Source organism: Cryptotermes secundus, unplaced genomic scaffold (genome assembly GCF_002891405.2).
Source record: "Cryptotermes secundus unplaced genomic scaffold, Csec_1.0 scaffold2458, whole genome shotgun sequence".
In the NCBI taxonomy this organism is placed as follows: domain Eukaryota; kingdom Metazoa; phylum Arthropoda; class Insecta; order Blattodea; family Kalotermitidae; genus Cryptotermes; species Cryptotermes secundus.
The window spans coordinates 165,634-184,310 of NW_019736442.1; the positions used below are offsets into that span (position 1 = coordinate 165,634).

The following is an 18,677-nucleotide window of genomic DNA, read 5'->3' on the forward strand; positions in this document are numbered from 1 at the left end:
GTGGACCTGTCGTCTGACAGATTACTGATGATGATGATGATGATAACACTGAATGAACCCATTCAATAATGGTGCATTATAACCATGCCTGAAGCACTGAATACACAGATCTACAGTTTTCTGTATTTTTGGGATCTAAAACTACCAAAACCCCAAAAGATTTTATATGACACAAAGGTTTGTCACTTATAGGTTCACCCTCTACAGCAGACACCAGGACTCCATTTCTCTTAGAAGGGACAAAAAAAAAGTTGTATATTTTGCAAATTTCAGGTCCCAACAGCAAACAATGCTGCATGTGTTCACATACAGTCAGCCAATTGTTCTACCATTAAAAATACAGAATGCTATGATATTCATGCAAACTTCATCCCAGTCTGTGGTTGAAAAGCAATACATAGGAGTAACAGAGGTTCTCCTTTCCTTACAACATCCACAAACCATGGGTTTTGTATCAGCAACAGGACACAATCAGCTGTATATCAATGATGCCACAACACTTCAAAACAGGTTTCCTTGGTTCAAAACGGCTGGTGCTTTGTATTACATGACTGGTTCCAATCTTGGCCAAGACAACTTCTACCTGACCAAGTAGTTTCACGGTTGTCCTGTATCCCACCAGTCAAAGGCAACTCGATAGGGCAATGAGTATTTCCAAATCAATTCCAATGAATTACTCATTAAACATCCTGGTGCTGTACAGTGTGGATACTAACTCAGTACAGAGACTACGAAGAATAAGACAGTAAACTACTCATAGGGAAATCTATGACTTCAGGAAATGGCATTCCACCTTTAAACTGCTTTGGCATCGTTTTAATGTGTCTTGATTAGAAGCATTACTGACATGAATGGCAGTCTATTGAAAATTATGCACAACATGCAGTTACTTGTTAAAGTGATCGTATCTTATTGCTCAAACCCCAAAGCCCAGATGTAAGAGATGTTTTGTGTATGCTGTCTACACTACTTGAACCTACAGAATGTCTCTCAGTCTCCATGAGTTTTTCGATGGTGATTAAGTCTTGTTTTTGTAACAAAGACTTTGCTGCATATTTCACACTGATGAGGTCTATGTCCAGAATGGTAACGTTTGTGAACAGTAAGGGTAGAACACTGTGTAAAAGATTTGCCACATTCATCACAGGTGAAGGGACGCTCCCCAGTGTGTGTTCGCTTATGCAAACGCAGTCCTGCAGTTGAGCTGAATGCCTTGCCACATTTGTTGCACACATTCGGCTTTTCTCCAGTATGGATGCGTCGATGAACCTGGAAAGATTCACGGCTTGTGACAACTTTACCACAAATGTCACATAAATATGTGTTCTCCCCCATGTGGGACTTTAAGTGAAGGACTAGTGACTGCTGAAAGGAAAAGGTCTTGCCACACAGATCACATTGAGGGCGCTTGGATTTACGGGCAGGGTCTGGGTGCTTGGTCTCTTTGTGGTACTTCAGCCGCCCCTTTGTTGAGAAACATTTCGAACATGCATCACATTCAAATGGGGTAGCACCAGTGTGCAGGTTCTGGTGCTCTTTCAGTTGCACAATGGAATAGCAGCCCCAGCCACAAACATCACACTGAAGACTAAACTGGTTGAAGTGTCTCCTCCTGTGACGTTCTACCGCAGACTTATTATTTGAGCCAAAATTACACACATCACACATGTGGTCTCGTTCATTCCTATGCCTGTTCTTCATGTGCGCTGCCACATCTCCATTTCGCTTGAACCTCCTCTCACATAGACTACACGCAAATGGACGTTCCTGGCTATGACAAACAACATGTCTTTGCAGATACCTTCTGGACACAAACTCCCGTCCACACGTATCACATTTAAACATATCATGAACACTTGAATGTTCAACCGCAGTTTCAGAATTACCACTGGATTCTGGTGAAAACCCAATTTTACATTCTGCTTCCTTCTTACATACATTGGGATTTGAAACATTCATAAAATGTGCACTATTCACCTCTTTACCCACACTTCTTACAGCTTCTGCAACCGAAGGACTTCGCACACTACGTGTGCTTGTCATATACTTGCTACCAGTGTCTGTAAAATGGGGAAGTGCCCTAGTATTCGAAACTGACGCTGCAGACTTATTTCCAGATGAGTCTGTGACATACAGCACTGGAATCCAAGAAGAATCCTGGGCATTTCCACTTCTTGACGTAAATTCTTCTGCTGTTGGAGCTTCAGAAATCAAATTTAACAATGCCCTGCTGTGTGAATCTGCAGTGACAACACAGGGAAGAACTGATGACCTAGAAAGAAGAGAAATAGAATGTAATCTGCCTGCAACTATCAATAATACCAACCATCTTTCCCCATATGGCAATACTTCTACTTGTGACTGCACTGATCCTTGCAGAATGTCTCTCTCATTCTCATAAACATGGGGCTCAATTTCCCGGTTCAAAATAATCATATGTCTTGCCTTTCTGGCTACTTTCTGGCTCCACTGTGTCCTGCATATTTCCAGGTGTATGGCCCATGATTATTATGTGTTGTGCATATATGGATGTATTTCATTTTTATTTTATTGTGTATATGTTCTTTAAACTGTACTTTGAATGGATGTCCTACTTGACCTACGTACTGTAGGGAACAATTCTACATGCAAGTTCATATTTACAACTCCAATGCTGTCATATTGTGTTACTTTACTTGCATATGATTTTGTGTGGTACTGGTAGTTTTATATCTATGTAGCACATCCACAAAGTAAGTTTCCCACTCGTCCCACAGCTAGCAAACCTTATATTGCGTGACTGCGCATACATGATAGAGCAATGACGTAGCATGGCGCATGCACTAAAGGAATTTCCCGCGTTCCCACAGTAGCATCGTTGCAGCTGTTGAAGATGGAGACTCTTATTCCAGCTCCCGCCAACTGTGAAGTGCGGTCAGTGATAAAGTTTCTGAATGCACAGAGCACAGTGCCAATCGAAATTCATCGTCAGCTGTGCCGGGTCTATGGGCCTAACATCATGAGCAAGCAGATGGTGCGTCGCTGGTGCAGACAATTTTCAGCAGGTCGACAAAGTGTGCATGGTGAGAATCGCAGTGGGCAGCCATCCATCATTACAGACGACCTGGTGGAGCTTGTGCGGGAACGCATTAGGAGAATTGTCGCGTCACAATTACAGAACTCAGCAGTCATGTTCCGCAGATTTCCTGCTCCTTGTTGCACGAAATTGTCACACAGCATCTGTTGTTCATGAANCCACGATAATGCTAGGCCGCACACGGCTCGATGGACAGCAAGTCTCCTGCAGGAATTCAGCTGGGAGGTGTTTAATCATCCACCCTACAGCCCAGACCTTGTCCCAGTGATTTCCATCTTTTCCTACACCTCAAGAAATTCCTGTCTGGTGAGCATCAGCGTTTTGAGAATGACAAAGAGGCGGAGATGGTTGTCACATAGTGGTTCCAATCCCAGGCGGCAGACTTCTACGACACAGGTATTGAAAAGTTGGTCCCACAGTGTGACAAATGTCTCAATTCTGGTGGCTATTATTTGAAAAATAGCTGAACACTTGCTGTATCTGTCGCAATAAATATTTCCATGAAATTCTGTTTTGTTTCTGTAAACAACCCCAGGGAAACTTACTTTGTGGACGAGCCTTGTATTTTTATGTTGGTTCTTCAAATATGTTGGCAACTTTATTGAGTTCCTTTCTGAAGGAAGTGTAGCACATTCACCCTGTTTTTGTTGTTGAACATGTTGATGTGTTAGCTTTGATTAGTTTGTTTTAAGCGTTTTTTTTTCGTACTCCTCTTGTTGTAACATGCCTTTTATTGTGTTCATTTCTGTGTTTCACTTATCCTTTCTCATAGGAAACTCTGAAGTCTATTAATCATGCAGATAACTGCTGACATTTTGTGTTGCATGAAGTAACATGGGATGTTACATATTACTGTCAGTTGCAGATGCTTTTTGGTAGGTATCTTATAAGGTTACTGCCAGTTCTTTGGATAGTAATGTCCTGGAAATCTATTATGCTTTCTTGTTCTTGTTCCATGATGACCTGTAATTTGGGGTGTGTTATTAAATTCACGTAACGTTAAGATTTATGTCAGCGAGTTTATCATTATATATTGACAATTAGGTAATTTCCATTTCAAAACACTAGTGGGTGGCATATTTGTAACTACACTGACAAAGGTATTAAGTGAAGATTAAATTCGGTGAATCTATTCCACCAGCAATTCAGACCCTTCTGTTTCAAATCTCCTACCAAAATAAGAAGAGACTATATTACTGTTTGTATTACTACTGTTACTTGGAATTGATCGTGAAACTACACAATGGTTGTTAGTAGGCCACGGCCCATATACAGCTACAGAGGAACAGTGATTTCTGTGTAGTCCATGCTGAGATGTTGTAAGCAGGAGTTAGTGAGGTGTCACTTAAAGCAGTTAGTTGGTGAGTTAGTGGGTTAGTAACAGGGCTGCTGCTATTCAGTCGTTGTTAGTGGTGATGTAAAAAGCTGGTAGCTGGGGCTGGGGATAGTTTGGGAACATACAGGAAGCAGAGCATTCGCTGATAAAAGCAGCTACCAAGCAATGGCTAGTGAAGATGTGACTGTGGACACTAGTGGGTGTGTTGTATTGAAATGTAAAGTGTAGTCATGTGATGTATCAAAGAGTCCAATAAATTCAATCATCAATCCAAAACCCCTCTATCATCACACTTTGTGAACATCTGTCAATATACATACCATAATTTTTCCTGCTGTTTTGTATGGGTCTTCCACATCATGCAAATATGCCACATATGGGCACTGGGTGCCTCGAGACAACTGCATAATGTGGAGTTTCATAATTTTCAACATCCACAAAATATAAGTTGGGTGACAAAGTCACAGAGCATGTTTTGGGCTGCACACATAGTCCACATCACAGACATTTGAAATACAAACATTCCTTTAACAAAACATGAATGAAAGGTAGGATGTGGAACATTTAGTCACAAATAGAAAATACTGAAATGAGCTTTAAGGAAACATGGCATTTTGACACAGAATGAATACATGAATACCAATGTGCATTCTTCATGTTACATAGAAGAACTAAAATGTAACCACCTATGGAACTCCTGGGTGACTTGAAGAAGGCGTTTGATAGTGTGAATCACGAAATATTGTTGAGTAAACTACAATATTATGGGATACAAGGTAGATTTTATGATTTAATTGCATCATACTTATCAGATCGACATCAGAGAGTACTAATAACAGATATTGAAATGAGCAACACTATTAGATCAGATTGGGATATTGTCAGGCATGGAGTCCCTCAAGGGTCCATACTTGGTCCGCTTCTATTTCTTTTCTATATAAATGATCTTTNTTCAAATAATGATTTTCATGCCAGATATCCTCAATGAGCAATATGCGATATTCATCAGTTCCTCCAGACAAATATCAGCACATTACCTACTTCAAACGAGACCATAAATGCTTATTACCACATCGTTTCCAATTAGTCAGTCTCTAATCTTGCAGACACTTAGCACTATACAGGATGTCTGAGGAAGAAAGGTCAATAATCTGTGGTCAGAGTATCGGTCATTCCAAGTAAATATTGCTCTATTCTGAACGACTTCCAAGATGGAATTATGTATATTTGACTGTACAGTAGTTTGGATTTAGCACCCAATACTGTCCTTCGCTTCCACTGAACTGCAACGCTGTCTACATATTGTGAATCAGTTGGCCATTGTGATACTAATAGTGACACTGTAGGATTATTGTGAAAAATGCCTCAAATCTTCACAAATTCTGGAGATGCTAATATGCTCCACCTTTAGAGCTTCTGTGAAAGTAGTGACACTGCTGCTGTTGAAGAATACCTCTGATGGTGTCCAACAAGCAGAATTCCAGAAGACAGTGTTTTCTAACATGTTCAATGCATTCTGTGAATGTGGTATGCTTCCCAATGCTCGTGTTTCATCTGAAAGAGTATGTGAACATGTGGAGGAACAGAACATTCTTGAAATGGTACCTTTTGTATGTATAAGATAATATAACAAATTTGTGTAGTCAACAAGCAGATGTCATATGAAGGCAGGAGAATGGTCATGTTCATAGCATAGCACAAGGCGAAGCCAGGATTAACTGCCATCATAGCATGAGATGAACGACATGGGAGTAATCTGCTTTGCAAAGCCTGAACTTCTATACTCGTATGTGCGATACGTCAACGTGAAAAAATGCCAAGCATATTCATATGAGACAAACCCACCCATTCTTCAGAGAGGAAATTACTCAATGGCTACGACTGCAAGTGTTCAGTGACAAAATGTGTATATGGCGTCCATACAGTATAAATGCCCATACAGGGATGCTGAATGAGTGCAGGTACACTCATGCAAAACTACAGTGCAACAAATGTGACACCAACTTAGAAAGACAAACTACTCCTCTCAGAGAGATGACCTCATTTCCAGGTCTCTTTTCCATTTTTATCAACACAACCATTGCCCATTAGATGCTAGATATAATTAGGCCTCGTAATTTGAAGAGGCCTCTTTCAGACAAGTTCTATCACCAACATTGCCACGCTTGCTTAATGAGCAGAACAAACGGAAAAAACTGAGAATTCATAGTTCTGCACACCTATGAAACTGTTAATAATTTATTCTCAGATAATCTAATTTGCGAAATGTCTTAAGAATGGCTCATGCCACATGCTCATAAAACAAGAGTAATGCAATCCTTGTTATGCACTCCTTAGTCTAATGTCAGATGTGGCTTCACATGAGTAGCAACATATCTGTGTAAAAAGACATAATCTCTTCAGCAGGAAATGTTCCTAGAACTAACGTTAGTAGCATATAGTAAGTATATCATGAGAGACAATGGTGAGACAGTGGTTGCAGCTGCATCATGAGAAGATGGAAGGCTGACACACTATACCTCAGGCTGCTGACCAATCCATACACACTTTACCTCAGTTTATGGATTCAACAAAAACTACTGCATGTTCTATTGAGAATGCCCAGGTCTAGAAACATGGACAGCATTTCACCAAGAAAACACAAATGAAGAAAAAACTAACTCACGCCATTAGTTTGAGTTCATCCGTTAACTATATAAAATGCTCACAACATGGAAAGAATTGTAAATGTTCCTATGCATACCTTCTTTGTACTATTCTTCTCATCACTGAATACTGAACAAATGGACTGCAACATCAAGACAAAGTCCAAACAAGGGCATCAAATAAAAAAGAAATAATACTGCGCAGAAAGCCAGAGTATGATGGACCAGTTAGAGAGTGAACTCACTGAGACATGGCTACATTATAACAATTTCAACAGGATTTGCAATCCACTCTAATCTTCTTATGTTAACAGTTCCCAAAGTTCACTATCCAAATACTATGATAGATTACAACTACTGCATCACAGGTAGTGCTGCCCCTAATTTAAGGGCAGAAGAGGAGGCCATCATGTTCCTCTGATATGTTCATAAAAATCTACTGGAATGTGTGCCACATTCCATAAATTGCTACGTTCACACCTCAGTGTCCCGGAATATATGACTCATCTTTACATCATCAGACAAGCTTCCTAAATGCAACTGCAAGGTGGTCAGGTATTTTACACCAACATTCTTACAAAAATTTCAAACTTAATATGGACAAGAAGAAAGTCGTCTTCTGGGTTTAGGCGCCTAAACCCAGAAGACNTTACAGTGTGTATTTAGGGCTGTCTCTGTCACAAAGAGCCCGCTGCAGATGTTGCACTGGTATGGTCTCTATGTCCAGTATGGTAGTGAATATTTATGGTAAGTGATGTTTGCTATATGAATGACTTCCAACAGTAGCTACAAGAATCGGGTCTTTGTCAGTATGGGTATGCCTGTGCACTTTCACACCCTCAATCTTGGTGAATGCTTTTCCACAAACATCAAAAACGTTTGGATTATCCCCAGTGTGGATGTGCCAATGTGCACACAGGGGCTCCAGGCTGGACACTGCTTTGCCACGGACATCACACGAGGAAGGGTTTCTTTCAGTATGTGACACCATATGAAGTGAGAGTGACTGCAGACAGCCAACCCAGTTCCCACACTGGAAGCTTTTGTTGCTCTGCTGGGTGTCATAGTGTTTGGTCTGAGTGGTAGTACAGTCTGCTCTTGGTGGCAAAACACTTAGCACAAATATAACAAACAAAAGGATTCCTACCGGTATGAATACTCATGTGTACTTCCAGTTCTCTTGATGAAAAGAATCCTCTTTCACACACACATTATATTTTATGAAGTACTAATTTAAATGTCTCCTTCTGTGGTGTTCCATGTTGTGTTTAACACAAGACTGGTCAATCTTTTCCTCAAACTGAATTCCTTCCCACACGTGGAACATTTCAATGCCTGCTGTTCAACTTTCAACTGGAGACTATATATGGGATATCTTGCGACTATTCAGGCTCTTCAATGAATTGAATTCTTTACTACAAACAGCACAGCTAAATGTTTCTTCATCAACACAAGCAGGTAATAATGAGCAGTTCTTAACAGAGTGCAAAGAGACAACACATTCACTTTGCGAATTAACATTCAATTTGTATTTTCCATGACAATGAACCTGCGAAAACATTTCCAAAGACCGTTTTGGGGTCAGAGGTGCAGGATATAATGTGGTTTTATGTGTGCTATGTGTTTCAGTTGTACAAGACCATCATAAGGCAGTTAATATAGAAATATGTTCAGTTACTGAACTACCGATATGGAACAATACCAGTGCAACGTGTCATATATAATAACAGAAATATTAACTTCCTGATGGTCTTGTACGACCGAAACATGCAGCAGGAATAAAAAGTCTATCTCTTTGCTTAATAAATTAAGCACTACACCTTGAAGGCACGTCGGGGAGTGGATGTATAGATCCTAATTATCTTAACCTCTGCACTAGCTGCGCGTGAGTGGTTAGCTTCAAGCCTCAGCCCCCTTACCCCTGGGGAAAGAGTCCCATGCACCCACTGGATAGGAGGTTGGGTGGACCCCAGAACCAGTCTGGACGATATGGAGGAGAGACAATTCTTGGGCCTACTGGGACTCGGAACTTCAAACCCTCTGCCGTTCAGCCCATAGCCAGTCACGGCACTGAATACAAGCATAGTTAGTACTTATAGTGAAATAAGACCTCTATTTCAATGAAGACATATCTACAGGACATGAAGAGAGACCAGTTAAGTAAATTTATATCAGGGAGCTCCAATCTAAAACCAACACACTAGCCCATGTGGTCACTCAGACTGAAACTGAAGTTGCCACAGCCCCTTGAATTCACACCTCCATAATGCTCATAGGATGTTATATCAGTAAACTGTCTAACTATACATGCCTACTGATAATTTCAAGTGTGGTGAGCAATATCTCATAAAATAATACAAGAGATCACGATTTATCACAAGCCATCTCAACAATATTATGAAATATAAAGTGATATGACCTAAGTACCCCTCCTTGTCAAACCTGTTTACAGAACTTCACACATATAAGTAACTTTACTTCATGGGTACAAAATTTCTTTATTAATCCATGTAACATCAAATAATGCTTGTAAGTTGTTCAGATTAGGAATGATGATATTACATAAATGTACATTAGTAGTATCGTCATTTTCTATGCGAGTATCAAGCCTCTATACCAGGAGTGGGCACAGCTATGGCCTATGGCCCATATCAAGCCACTAAGATCTGTCTGGACTAAATCCATATATAAAACTTGTGAGCAACTGCTGCAAGCAGAACCTTTTCTCATAATATGATAAGTAATAGCATTTAGTATACATTATTATACATTCCACTTATTGAAATAGCCCTGAAACTAAACTGTCCTGACAATTTTTCAGATCAGCAAAACACAACTCCAAATCTGGGTCCTTAAACTACAGACTTTGCTCAGCCCTGTTACAGATTATATTCTTTTGCCTAAATAGTTCTACCATGAGAAGATTTCATATGAACCTTTATGGAGTAACGAGTCTGCCTGGAATTAGGTAGCCTGTAACAGGTACTGTTCCTTAATAGTAGAGTGAATTTACTGACTACACAACACGTTTTTTATTATCACTATATGTTTCGACCTCAACAGGTCATCCTCAGGTGTATGAACACGGCTGTATAATTACACGTGGTCACATTCACTTTTCACTCATTGGACCCTGTATCTTATCCAGATTTACACTCACTAATATATCAAATTCTTTTTATAAAACACAGGTTAAAATTATTATTCTCATTTAATTGTTAAAAGTTACTGTTCCTGTACAAATATTTTAGATTACAGACCGACTTTCACCATTGAGTCTCAAGTACGATAAATATCAATGAATAGTCTCTATGTCCATGATTTATTTCACCGTCTTTCAGTGCATACACTTATCCACCTCACTCCTCTCTCTCGCACTACATGTTTCGGCACAAAAGTGCCATCTTCAGGTGCTTATTCGATTAACGTTAAACTAGTTCACTGCATGCCTTGTCTTCATATTAAAATAATCAAAACATATATTTATCATACATACTGATAAATATCAAATATTAAAAATATTAAAATTGTTCAGGATTTTTCCTACATCGTATCACACTTCTCGAGTCACCTCTAACCTCCTCCGTCAGAGCACTCCCTCTATCATCGTGTATGTATTGTGCTTTATGTTGTGTCTTGCTCCTGTGACTGCGTTTGTGCCGAAACATGTAGTGCGAGAGAGAGGAGTGAGGTGGATAAGTGTATGCACTGAAAGACGGTGAAATAAATCATGGACTTAAATCAGTGCAACAGGACGCTAAAATATAACATGAATAGTCTCTAGTTTCTTCAGCACCTACTCACGCCAATAACTACCAAAACCAGTTCCCTGCATGAAAGAGGCCATAGTATACTTTGTAGACCAAAGGAAAAGACAAAGAAACCACAGTGGACAGTATACAAAACCAGGAAATGTGTCAATTCATGTCAAACGATTAATAAGAAATAACACAAGTCACTATTTCAGCGCTTACATTTTTAATCTATAAACATATACATAATACAGAGCAGAACATTATCATCAATAATGGACGTGTTACATTCATGCAATAACAGAATAAAATATAATACTACAAAAAGGTTTACAAATTCATAAGTCTGTGATGCTTTACGATGTATATATTAAAAAAAAAAGATATAGAAAAACAATCTCTCTGAGGACTAGCACACTTAGAGAAACAAAAAACCTCTTAGGACATTGTAATGGGCAGGTTCTAGCACTTACAAGAATACAGCCCCTCTAAAATACTCATGTACGAAGAATACCGCTAGCACAGCCATTCCTCACAGAATGTGCCAAAGTAGGCTAATTATAAGCCATCAGATATTAACATATTGAAAGATTTGCACAATATTTGCACTCACACTCTGAAATAATCATCAAAAATAAATACTCCGCAGCACAACTAAAGGCATATGGGACGAGTGAATATAATCATGTCGAGACACACCAACACTAACTTTACACAAAATTTGAGTGTATACATGTCACAAAGTCCCACCGCCCAAACTAGGTGGCATGTTTATCATTTTTAGAACCTGTTAAGTATAAATGTTTATACACAGTGAAGACATGACCAACTAACTAGCAAGTTACACTATGGTCATTAAGGATCTATAAAACTGCACCACAGAAGATGCAACCATGCAATAGCGAAGTCTGCAGAATGTTACAATCATGAATAAACTTCAACAGTAACAGTTCTCTCAAAGACTTTTCAAAGCCACCTACTTCTGTGACTACTCTGAATTCACAACCTTATTAAAGAAATCACCTTTGCAAACATCAACGAAAGGGGGCCCACAAAACAATTATTATGAGTATTAGTAGTACAATCCAACATGTCCCAAGACAGCCATCTCTCTACACCTTCTAGGTTTTTTCATGCCATATTAAATCCTCCGCAACTAATCCTCTTACTGCCAAACCACAATACTGTACATGTGTGTTTTTGTGGGCAGGCCCATGTGTATGCATGTGCAATGGCATTTCCACTGAATCTACAACAGTGCCAAAGAAAAAGAAATCACCATCAACATAAATTTATCTTCATAAGCGTATCTGAAGAATAACACAAATCCACTATGTTATTGGATATAGTTCTAGGAAAGAGGTTTGCACATCACTATCACATTCACAGCTAAATAAAATTATGTACAAGTTTGCAACACATGAATACTGGGAAGCTTCATATTATAACATTCATGTAGACCTCTGTACAATATCACTCAGCATATGCAGGGCAATCCTTTTACAGAGCCTGCATCTTTTGTTCCTGGAAACACATATCTGTATGCTCCGTAACACTGCAGCGTCTCTTACTGCAGTAGGTCCTGGTCTCTGTCCACTAGCTATGTGTCTTCAATTGCTTCAATAACATTCAGTGGCAGTGGTGTTATATTTGTACATTATGTATGCATTCAACACAATCCTGGCAAAGACAAGGAACATCATCATCTTACAATATCTTAGCATTTTTCCAACATCAAAGTATGAGCACAGCATCAGACCTGATATACTTCCATGAAATTCTTATATTTACATATAACCACTGAATCAGTTCAGGATCTTGATTACTATGTTTGATCTTAAGCTCCTTTCTTCTCAACAACAGTGTGCATGGTGAGACAACGCAGTGACTACCTACATTTTCATTTCTCTGAAACCATCTGTGAATTTCCATTCCTACAGCAATACTTTATTTTCACTAATCAGAATTCTTTCTTTCAGACACTCTGCATGTCTATCCTGTTATGTTTCAAGGTTACAATGAAGGAAGCTGGATTTCCAAACAGGATCTTCACTATAACAATATCGGTAAAGTCTGTGACAAAACAGTAATCTTTACTGAGATAGTTTGCCAAATCCATTAACTTCATCACTACCACTTGACAAGAGATTACTTCTGCAGTTCTGCTTTCCTGACCATGTGGTTTGATCCGTGATAGGAAAACAAACCCACATGCTAACTCAAAATCTAGAACTTGATCCCACACTTAAACTGTCAGAATGATATCACTCACAGACAATGTACTGATATGCATCTGGAATGGGAACATGTTTCAGTTCACACAGGGAAAAGAGGGCTGAACAGGAACCTTTATGCAATCCAGATTTTTGTCATCTTCTCCATCATCACTATCTACTTTGTCACTATTAAGAATAGTCACTGTGAGAATGGTCATGTACTACTGCACACACTAGGAAATCAACATTCTCATGTTGTCTATAAAAACTCCAAAACTAGGATCACAATTTGCTGCTGAAATCTGTAATTGGTCAGTTCAACATAATCCTCGCGCATAAATCTGGTTGAAAGTTTTACACCATTTTGTCAAATGCGATAACATACTATGGAAATTCCCTGTAATTGGTCGGTTCAACATAATCCTCGGGCATAAACCTGTTTGAAAGTTTTACACCATTTTGTCAAATGGGATAACATACTATGGAAATTCCCTGTAATTGGTCGGTTCAACATAATCCTCGGGCATAAACCTGTTTGAAAGTTTTACACCATTTTGTCAAATGGGATAACATACTATGGAAATTCCCTGTAATTGGCCAGTTCAACATAATCCTTGGGCATAAATCTGTTTGAAAATTTTACACCATTTTGTCAAATGTGATAACATACTACGGAAATTCCCTGAAACTGCATTGTCTAAACCCAAGTACAATAAAATTCAACTGCTTATTCTGAGATGATGTATTTTCTTGGTCTTTCTTAAACACTACCATTTGCAACCCCTTGTGTGACTGAGAACATGCATTTGAGTGCACAAGAAGCGCATTGCACTCCTCACACTCAGGCATTCTTTTCAAGGAGTCTTGGCATCAGGAAGAGCCATCTACATGTGGCTCTTGGTTTAGTTCATGCTACATCCAATTACGTCTTCTCCAAGTTACTTCATCTTGTTGGGCACAATACAGAAACTCCTCCTTAAAATGTGCTCTATGCCACATATGTTCACACAGTGTAAACAAATGGGAATGTAAAATTCACCATAGTACAGCTGGAAACCCAACATCACAAACATCACCTTGAACTAAGATGGCACATGAAAGGATGTACAACAAGTGAAAATGGGCACAAACTTCACTAGGCTGAAATGTACCTTCAGAAGCAGACTACCATCCTATATATTTCTTGACCGGTAGTGCCACGCAGCACAAGGTAAACTCTCAAGCAGTGACTAACAGCCCAGGCATTCAGTTTCACCAACGATTCATACCTTTGTAAAGAATGTCTCACTGATGCATTAAAACAGGTATTGACCATGCAACGTCTGTTTCCAAATGGTAAATAAAGTTTCAAAGATCCCTTGTATTTTCAAGAAATGCTCTCTAGATGAAAAGCAACTTGTGATGATCAACTGCTCAATGCTGAATGAGAAGACACCCACTATCAATCAAAACAAACATTATATTGCACACAATAACAGCCTTACAAAGTAAGAAGGCAATAAAACTACTTCACATGTATTCGGGAGATGACCACCCAGCCAAGACACTCACTATTCCGACATACATCATAGTATTCTTCAGCCCCTCTTGGCAAGTGCCAGGACAGTATCTAAAATTAGGGCACAACTACTTCCACATTCCTCCCATTTCATAATTTCACTATCATCCAATCGATTAACCCTATGCAGTATCAAATGCCAGTCCTGTCATCAAACCACAAACAAAATACTAAGCTGTGAGAAAATTATGTAAGCATATACAACTGCAACCAAGTTCCTGCACAAACTAGTCCACATCATACAGAAACTGAAAATATACACCATATGTCCAAAAAGTATCAGACTTTAATTTTTGCCACTGTAAGTAATGGCCAAAGGGGTGGGGAAACTGAGCGAAGTGGTAGAAAGGACTTTCATGTGCATGCGTGATTTTTTGCTGACTCGCAACACTACCGGATGTGTCTGTGGCTGCCAGATAGCAAAGTGGTGTAACACATATTCATCGCATTCTCGTTTCGCTCAAGATGACAGAATGCTGGGAGCAGTGATACCGCATCAAGTTTTGTCAGAAACTTGGGGATACCCAAGCGGAAACAATCCGCAAAATTCAGTAGGCTTTCAGCGATGATGCAATGGGGGCGACTCAATAATAGAGTGGTTCAACCGCTTTAAAGATGGTCGTATGTCAGCTGACAGTTACCAGCATTCTGGGAGACTGTCAACGAGCCGAAATGCTGATGTCACTGAAAAAGTGCAGACACTGATCATGGTGGACCATTGTTTGACCATCTGGGAAGTTGCTGATGAGGTGGGGATCAGCAGAGGTTCCGCAAACACAATTTTAACTGAGGATTTGGGCATGCGAAGAGTGCCGGCGAAATTTGTGCCCAAGCTGCTTTCGCAGGAGCAGCAACAACTCTGTCTTGAGGTCATGCAGGATATGCTGGAGTGTGCCAACAGGGATCCTGAGTTCCTGAAGACTGTGATCACTGGTGATAAGTCATGGGTGTATGGATATGACCCAGAAACCAATGTCCAGGCATCACAATGGAAGCATCCAACATCCCCAAGGCCCAAAAAAGCACGACAGGTTCAGAGCAATGTGAACGTGATACTGACTTTTTTTCGATTGCCGGGATGTTGTGCATCATGAGTATGCACCACTAGGCCAGACTGTCAATAAGGAGTACTACCAAGAAGTCCCTTGCCATCTTCGTGATGCAGTTCGGTGCAAGAGACTGGAGCTGTGGGACGCACACAACTGGCAGCTGCATCATGACAACGCCCCACCTCATTCATCACATCTGATCCAGGGTTTCCTGGCAAAGCACGGCATTCCGCAGGTTTGCCAGGCTCCATACTCTCCTGACATGGCTCCTTGTGATTTCTGGCTGTTCCCAAGATTGAAGACACCGCTAAAAGGCTCCCATTTTGACAGCTGCAAGGACATCATACAGAACGTGATGGTGCAGCTGCCAAAATAAGCCTTCCAGAATTGCTTTCAGCGATGGAAGGACTGCTGGGCTAAGTGTGTGGAGTCACAAGGAGCCTACTTTGAAGGGAATTAGGTACTGTAGCCACCCAGATACAGAACTTTGTTTTCCTGGCCTAAGGTCAGATACTTTTTGGACAGAGTAGTAGATGCAACAATAAACTGGTTATTCCAGTCAACATTTTGGAGTCTACTTTCTGCTGGATACCAGCATAAAACTTCTTATACTTGAAACACTTCACTCAATTACATCAACTTACACTACATACTCCTCCAAGACTTTCTCACAGATTACACCTGTGATCAGTAGGAAAAGCAAATACTCCAGTTAACCTCATAAAAAGTAGCACACGATTTGCATCAGGAAACAATCTCAATCAGATGCAAAGGAGTATTTCAACATTTCTTGCAGGTTGTGTTAAACCTAAGCATGAACAAAGCCTACAGCTAATTCATTCGCTTATATGCCATGACTCTTCTGGTGTGTGTTGAGGAGAGTCTTTGTCACAAAGTCTTTGCTGCAGATTGTACAGTGGTAAGGTCTCTGACCCGTGTGATAGCGTTTGTGAACAGTGAGCGTAGAGAGCTGCGTGAAAGACTTGCCGCACTGGTCACAAGAGTGTGGCCGTTCCCCAGTATGTGTACGTCTGTGAATACGGAGATAGTCCAGTTTTCCAAATGCCTTGCCACACACATCACACACATTTGGTTTCTCTCCTGTGTGAGTGCGACAGTGTGCAACAAGTGATGTGCGACTGGTAACAGCCTTACCACAGACGTCGCACAAAAAGGCTTTTGGCTTCTTTATTCCTGCATGAGATTTCAGATGAGACTGCAACAGCTTTTTACTTTTAAAGATCTTGCTACAGAATTCACACTGATGGTGCTTTGGGTCCCAGCTTGCATCAGGGTGTTCTGTCTTCTTGTGATAACTCAGGTTGTTCCGGTACAGGAAGTCCTTGCCACATACATCACACTGGAACGGTCTCTTCCCTGTATGAACATTCTTATGTTCTTCCAGCTCAGCTTTAGAATAAAAGCCTTTCGCGCATGTTTCACACTTCACAGTATAATGGCCATAATGTCTCCTTTTGTGAATCACCAAGTTTGTCTTGTACAAAGTAGCATATCCACATATGTCACATATTTGATCTTTCTCTTCAGTATGAATCTTCATGTGTTTCTTGACCTCATATGGGCGTTTGAATGCTCTACTGCAGATATCACATGCATATGGCCTTATCTTGCTATGACTAAGGATGTGAACTTTCAGCTGTTTGTTAGTTGTACATATCTTCCCACAGCTCTCACACGCAATCTCCTTCACTTCAGCAGAAGTCTGCTTCTTTGTTTTGGGTTTTTCTTGAGGTTCTGATTTCGATTTCACATTGTTGGGCACCTTTATTTTAAGTCTTGGTTTCAAAGTTGTTTTTGTTTTAAAGTTCTTTCTGTTTTGGTTCTTAGTTCTTGCAACTCTGCAATCTTGCATGCCCCTAAAAACTTCTTGCTGCTTCCTGTCATGGTACTGCTGTTCTGTCTTAGGACTGGCACTAGTCTGACCCTTGACACCTTTACTCTCATCTAAACATAATATAAGAGGGAGACTGCCTGACTCCATCCAGCTGTAAAACTCTCCACACATTCTCCCCATTGTTTGCATAATGTTGTCTACACCACCTGCTCTCTTACTACATTTCAACTCTTTTAACGTCTTGTTCGTAGCACTTCTAGTACGTCTGTTCCCAACACTTGGTTCCTCTGAAGACCTAGAAAGAAGAGAAATCTAATATAATCCAGGTTCAGTGTAACACTCAGACTTGAATCACTTCCAGACAATGCACACATTTTTATTTAATTAAGATATCTACTAATGCTCAAGGAAGAGAAATATCAAACAAATTTAACTTTCAGTTCTACAGATATTCACATTTGCCTCAGTGGTTGTGCCCACCTCAAAACTTGATAGTACTATACAATTTGAAAAATAATGTCAGTAATCCAACTGCCAAAACAGCAGTAACAGAAAAGAGCCACTATAATGCAGCAAACTTCTAACGAATAACAAATATTAAAAAACCAAAAACGGTCATAAGAGTACTAAGGATAGCCTGGTATGTTTCAGTGAGTTGTTAAATATAAATATTCCAACTGCACGAGGTTAGCCAAGCAACAACACATGACTAACATTCAGAACGTACACTGCTCAAATCTCAAACACAGAAAAGATACTTCTCACGAGGTATTCCACTATTTTCTTGACCCTCCATAAGAAAGTGAAGATAGTGGATAACTCTTCCACCAAAATTCAGAATTCACACGTTCATATTATCTGCACCACTGCTTGTTAACAACATTCAGTGTCCAAACTGCAAACTGTACCCTCCTTTTATACCAACGTAAAAGGCCCGTGCATAGCACACTTCTCTGACATGTACAAACCGCCAACTTTATTGTAACATAATCAAAGTAGAACATTTAGGCACCCAATTCACTATTTGTAATAATACAGACAAAAAGCAGACCACAACAACTTCATGAAATCAGTATAATATTGACTAATTTCAATAATTATGTTTGGTAAGCTAAACACGACATTCTATTCTCATCGCTGTATTCCTGCACAGAAGCTCTTTTATAAACATGGAGACCCATGCCAAAAGC

The 18,677-nt window shown here is 39.9% G+C and overlaps 1 protein-coding gene across 12 annotated transcripts in view; it reads right to left on the bottom strand.

Annotated features, from left to right (window-relative positions):
- The window catches only part of LOC111869995 (zinc finger protein 260), a 303,781-nt gene that overhangs the window by 150,346 nt on the left and 134,758 nt on the right, over positions 1 to 18,677 (bottom strand). Inside the window, exon 4 of one of the 12 annotated variants that reach the window (XM_023861913.2) lies at positions 15,874 to 17,782. The exons of the other annotated variants lie outside the window; for them this stretch is intronic. Coding sequence (XP_023717681.1) covers positions 16,477 to 17,782 — 1,306 coding nt within the window. The 3' untranslated portion in view covers positions 15,874 to 16,476. Of the gene's footprint in view, positions 1 to 15,873; positions 17,783 to 18,677 lie in introns of those variants that run through there. 12 annotated transcript variants of the gene reach the window in all.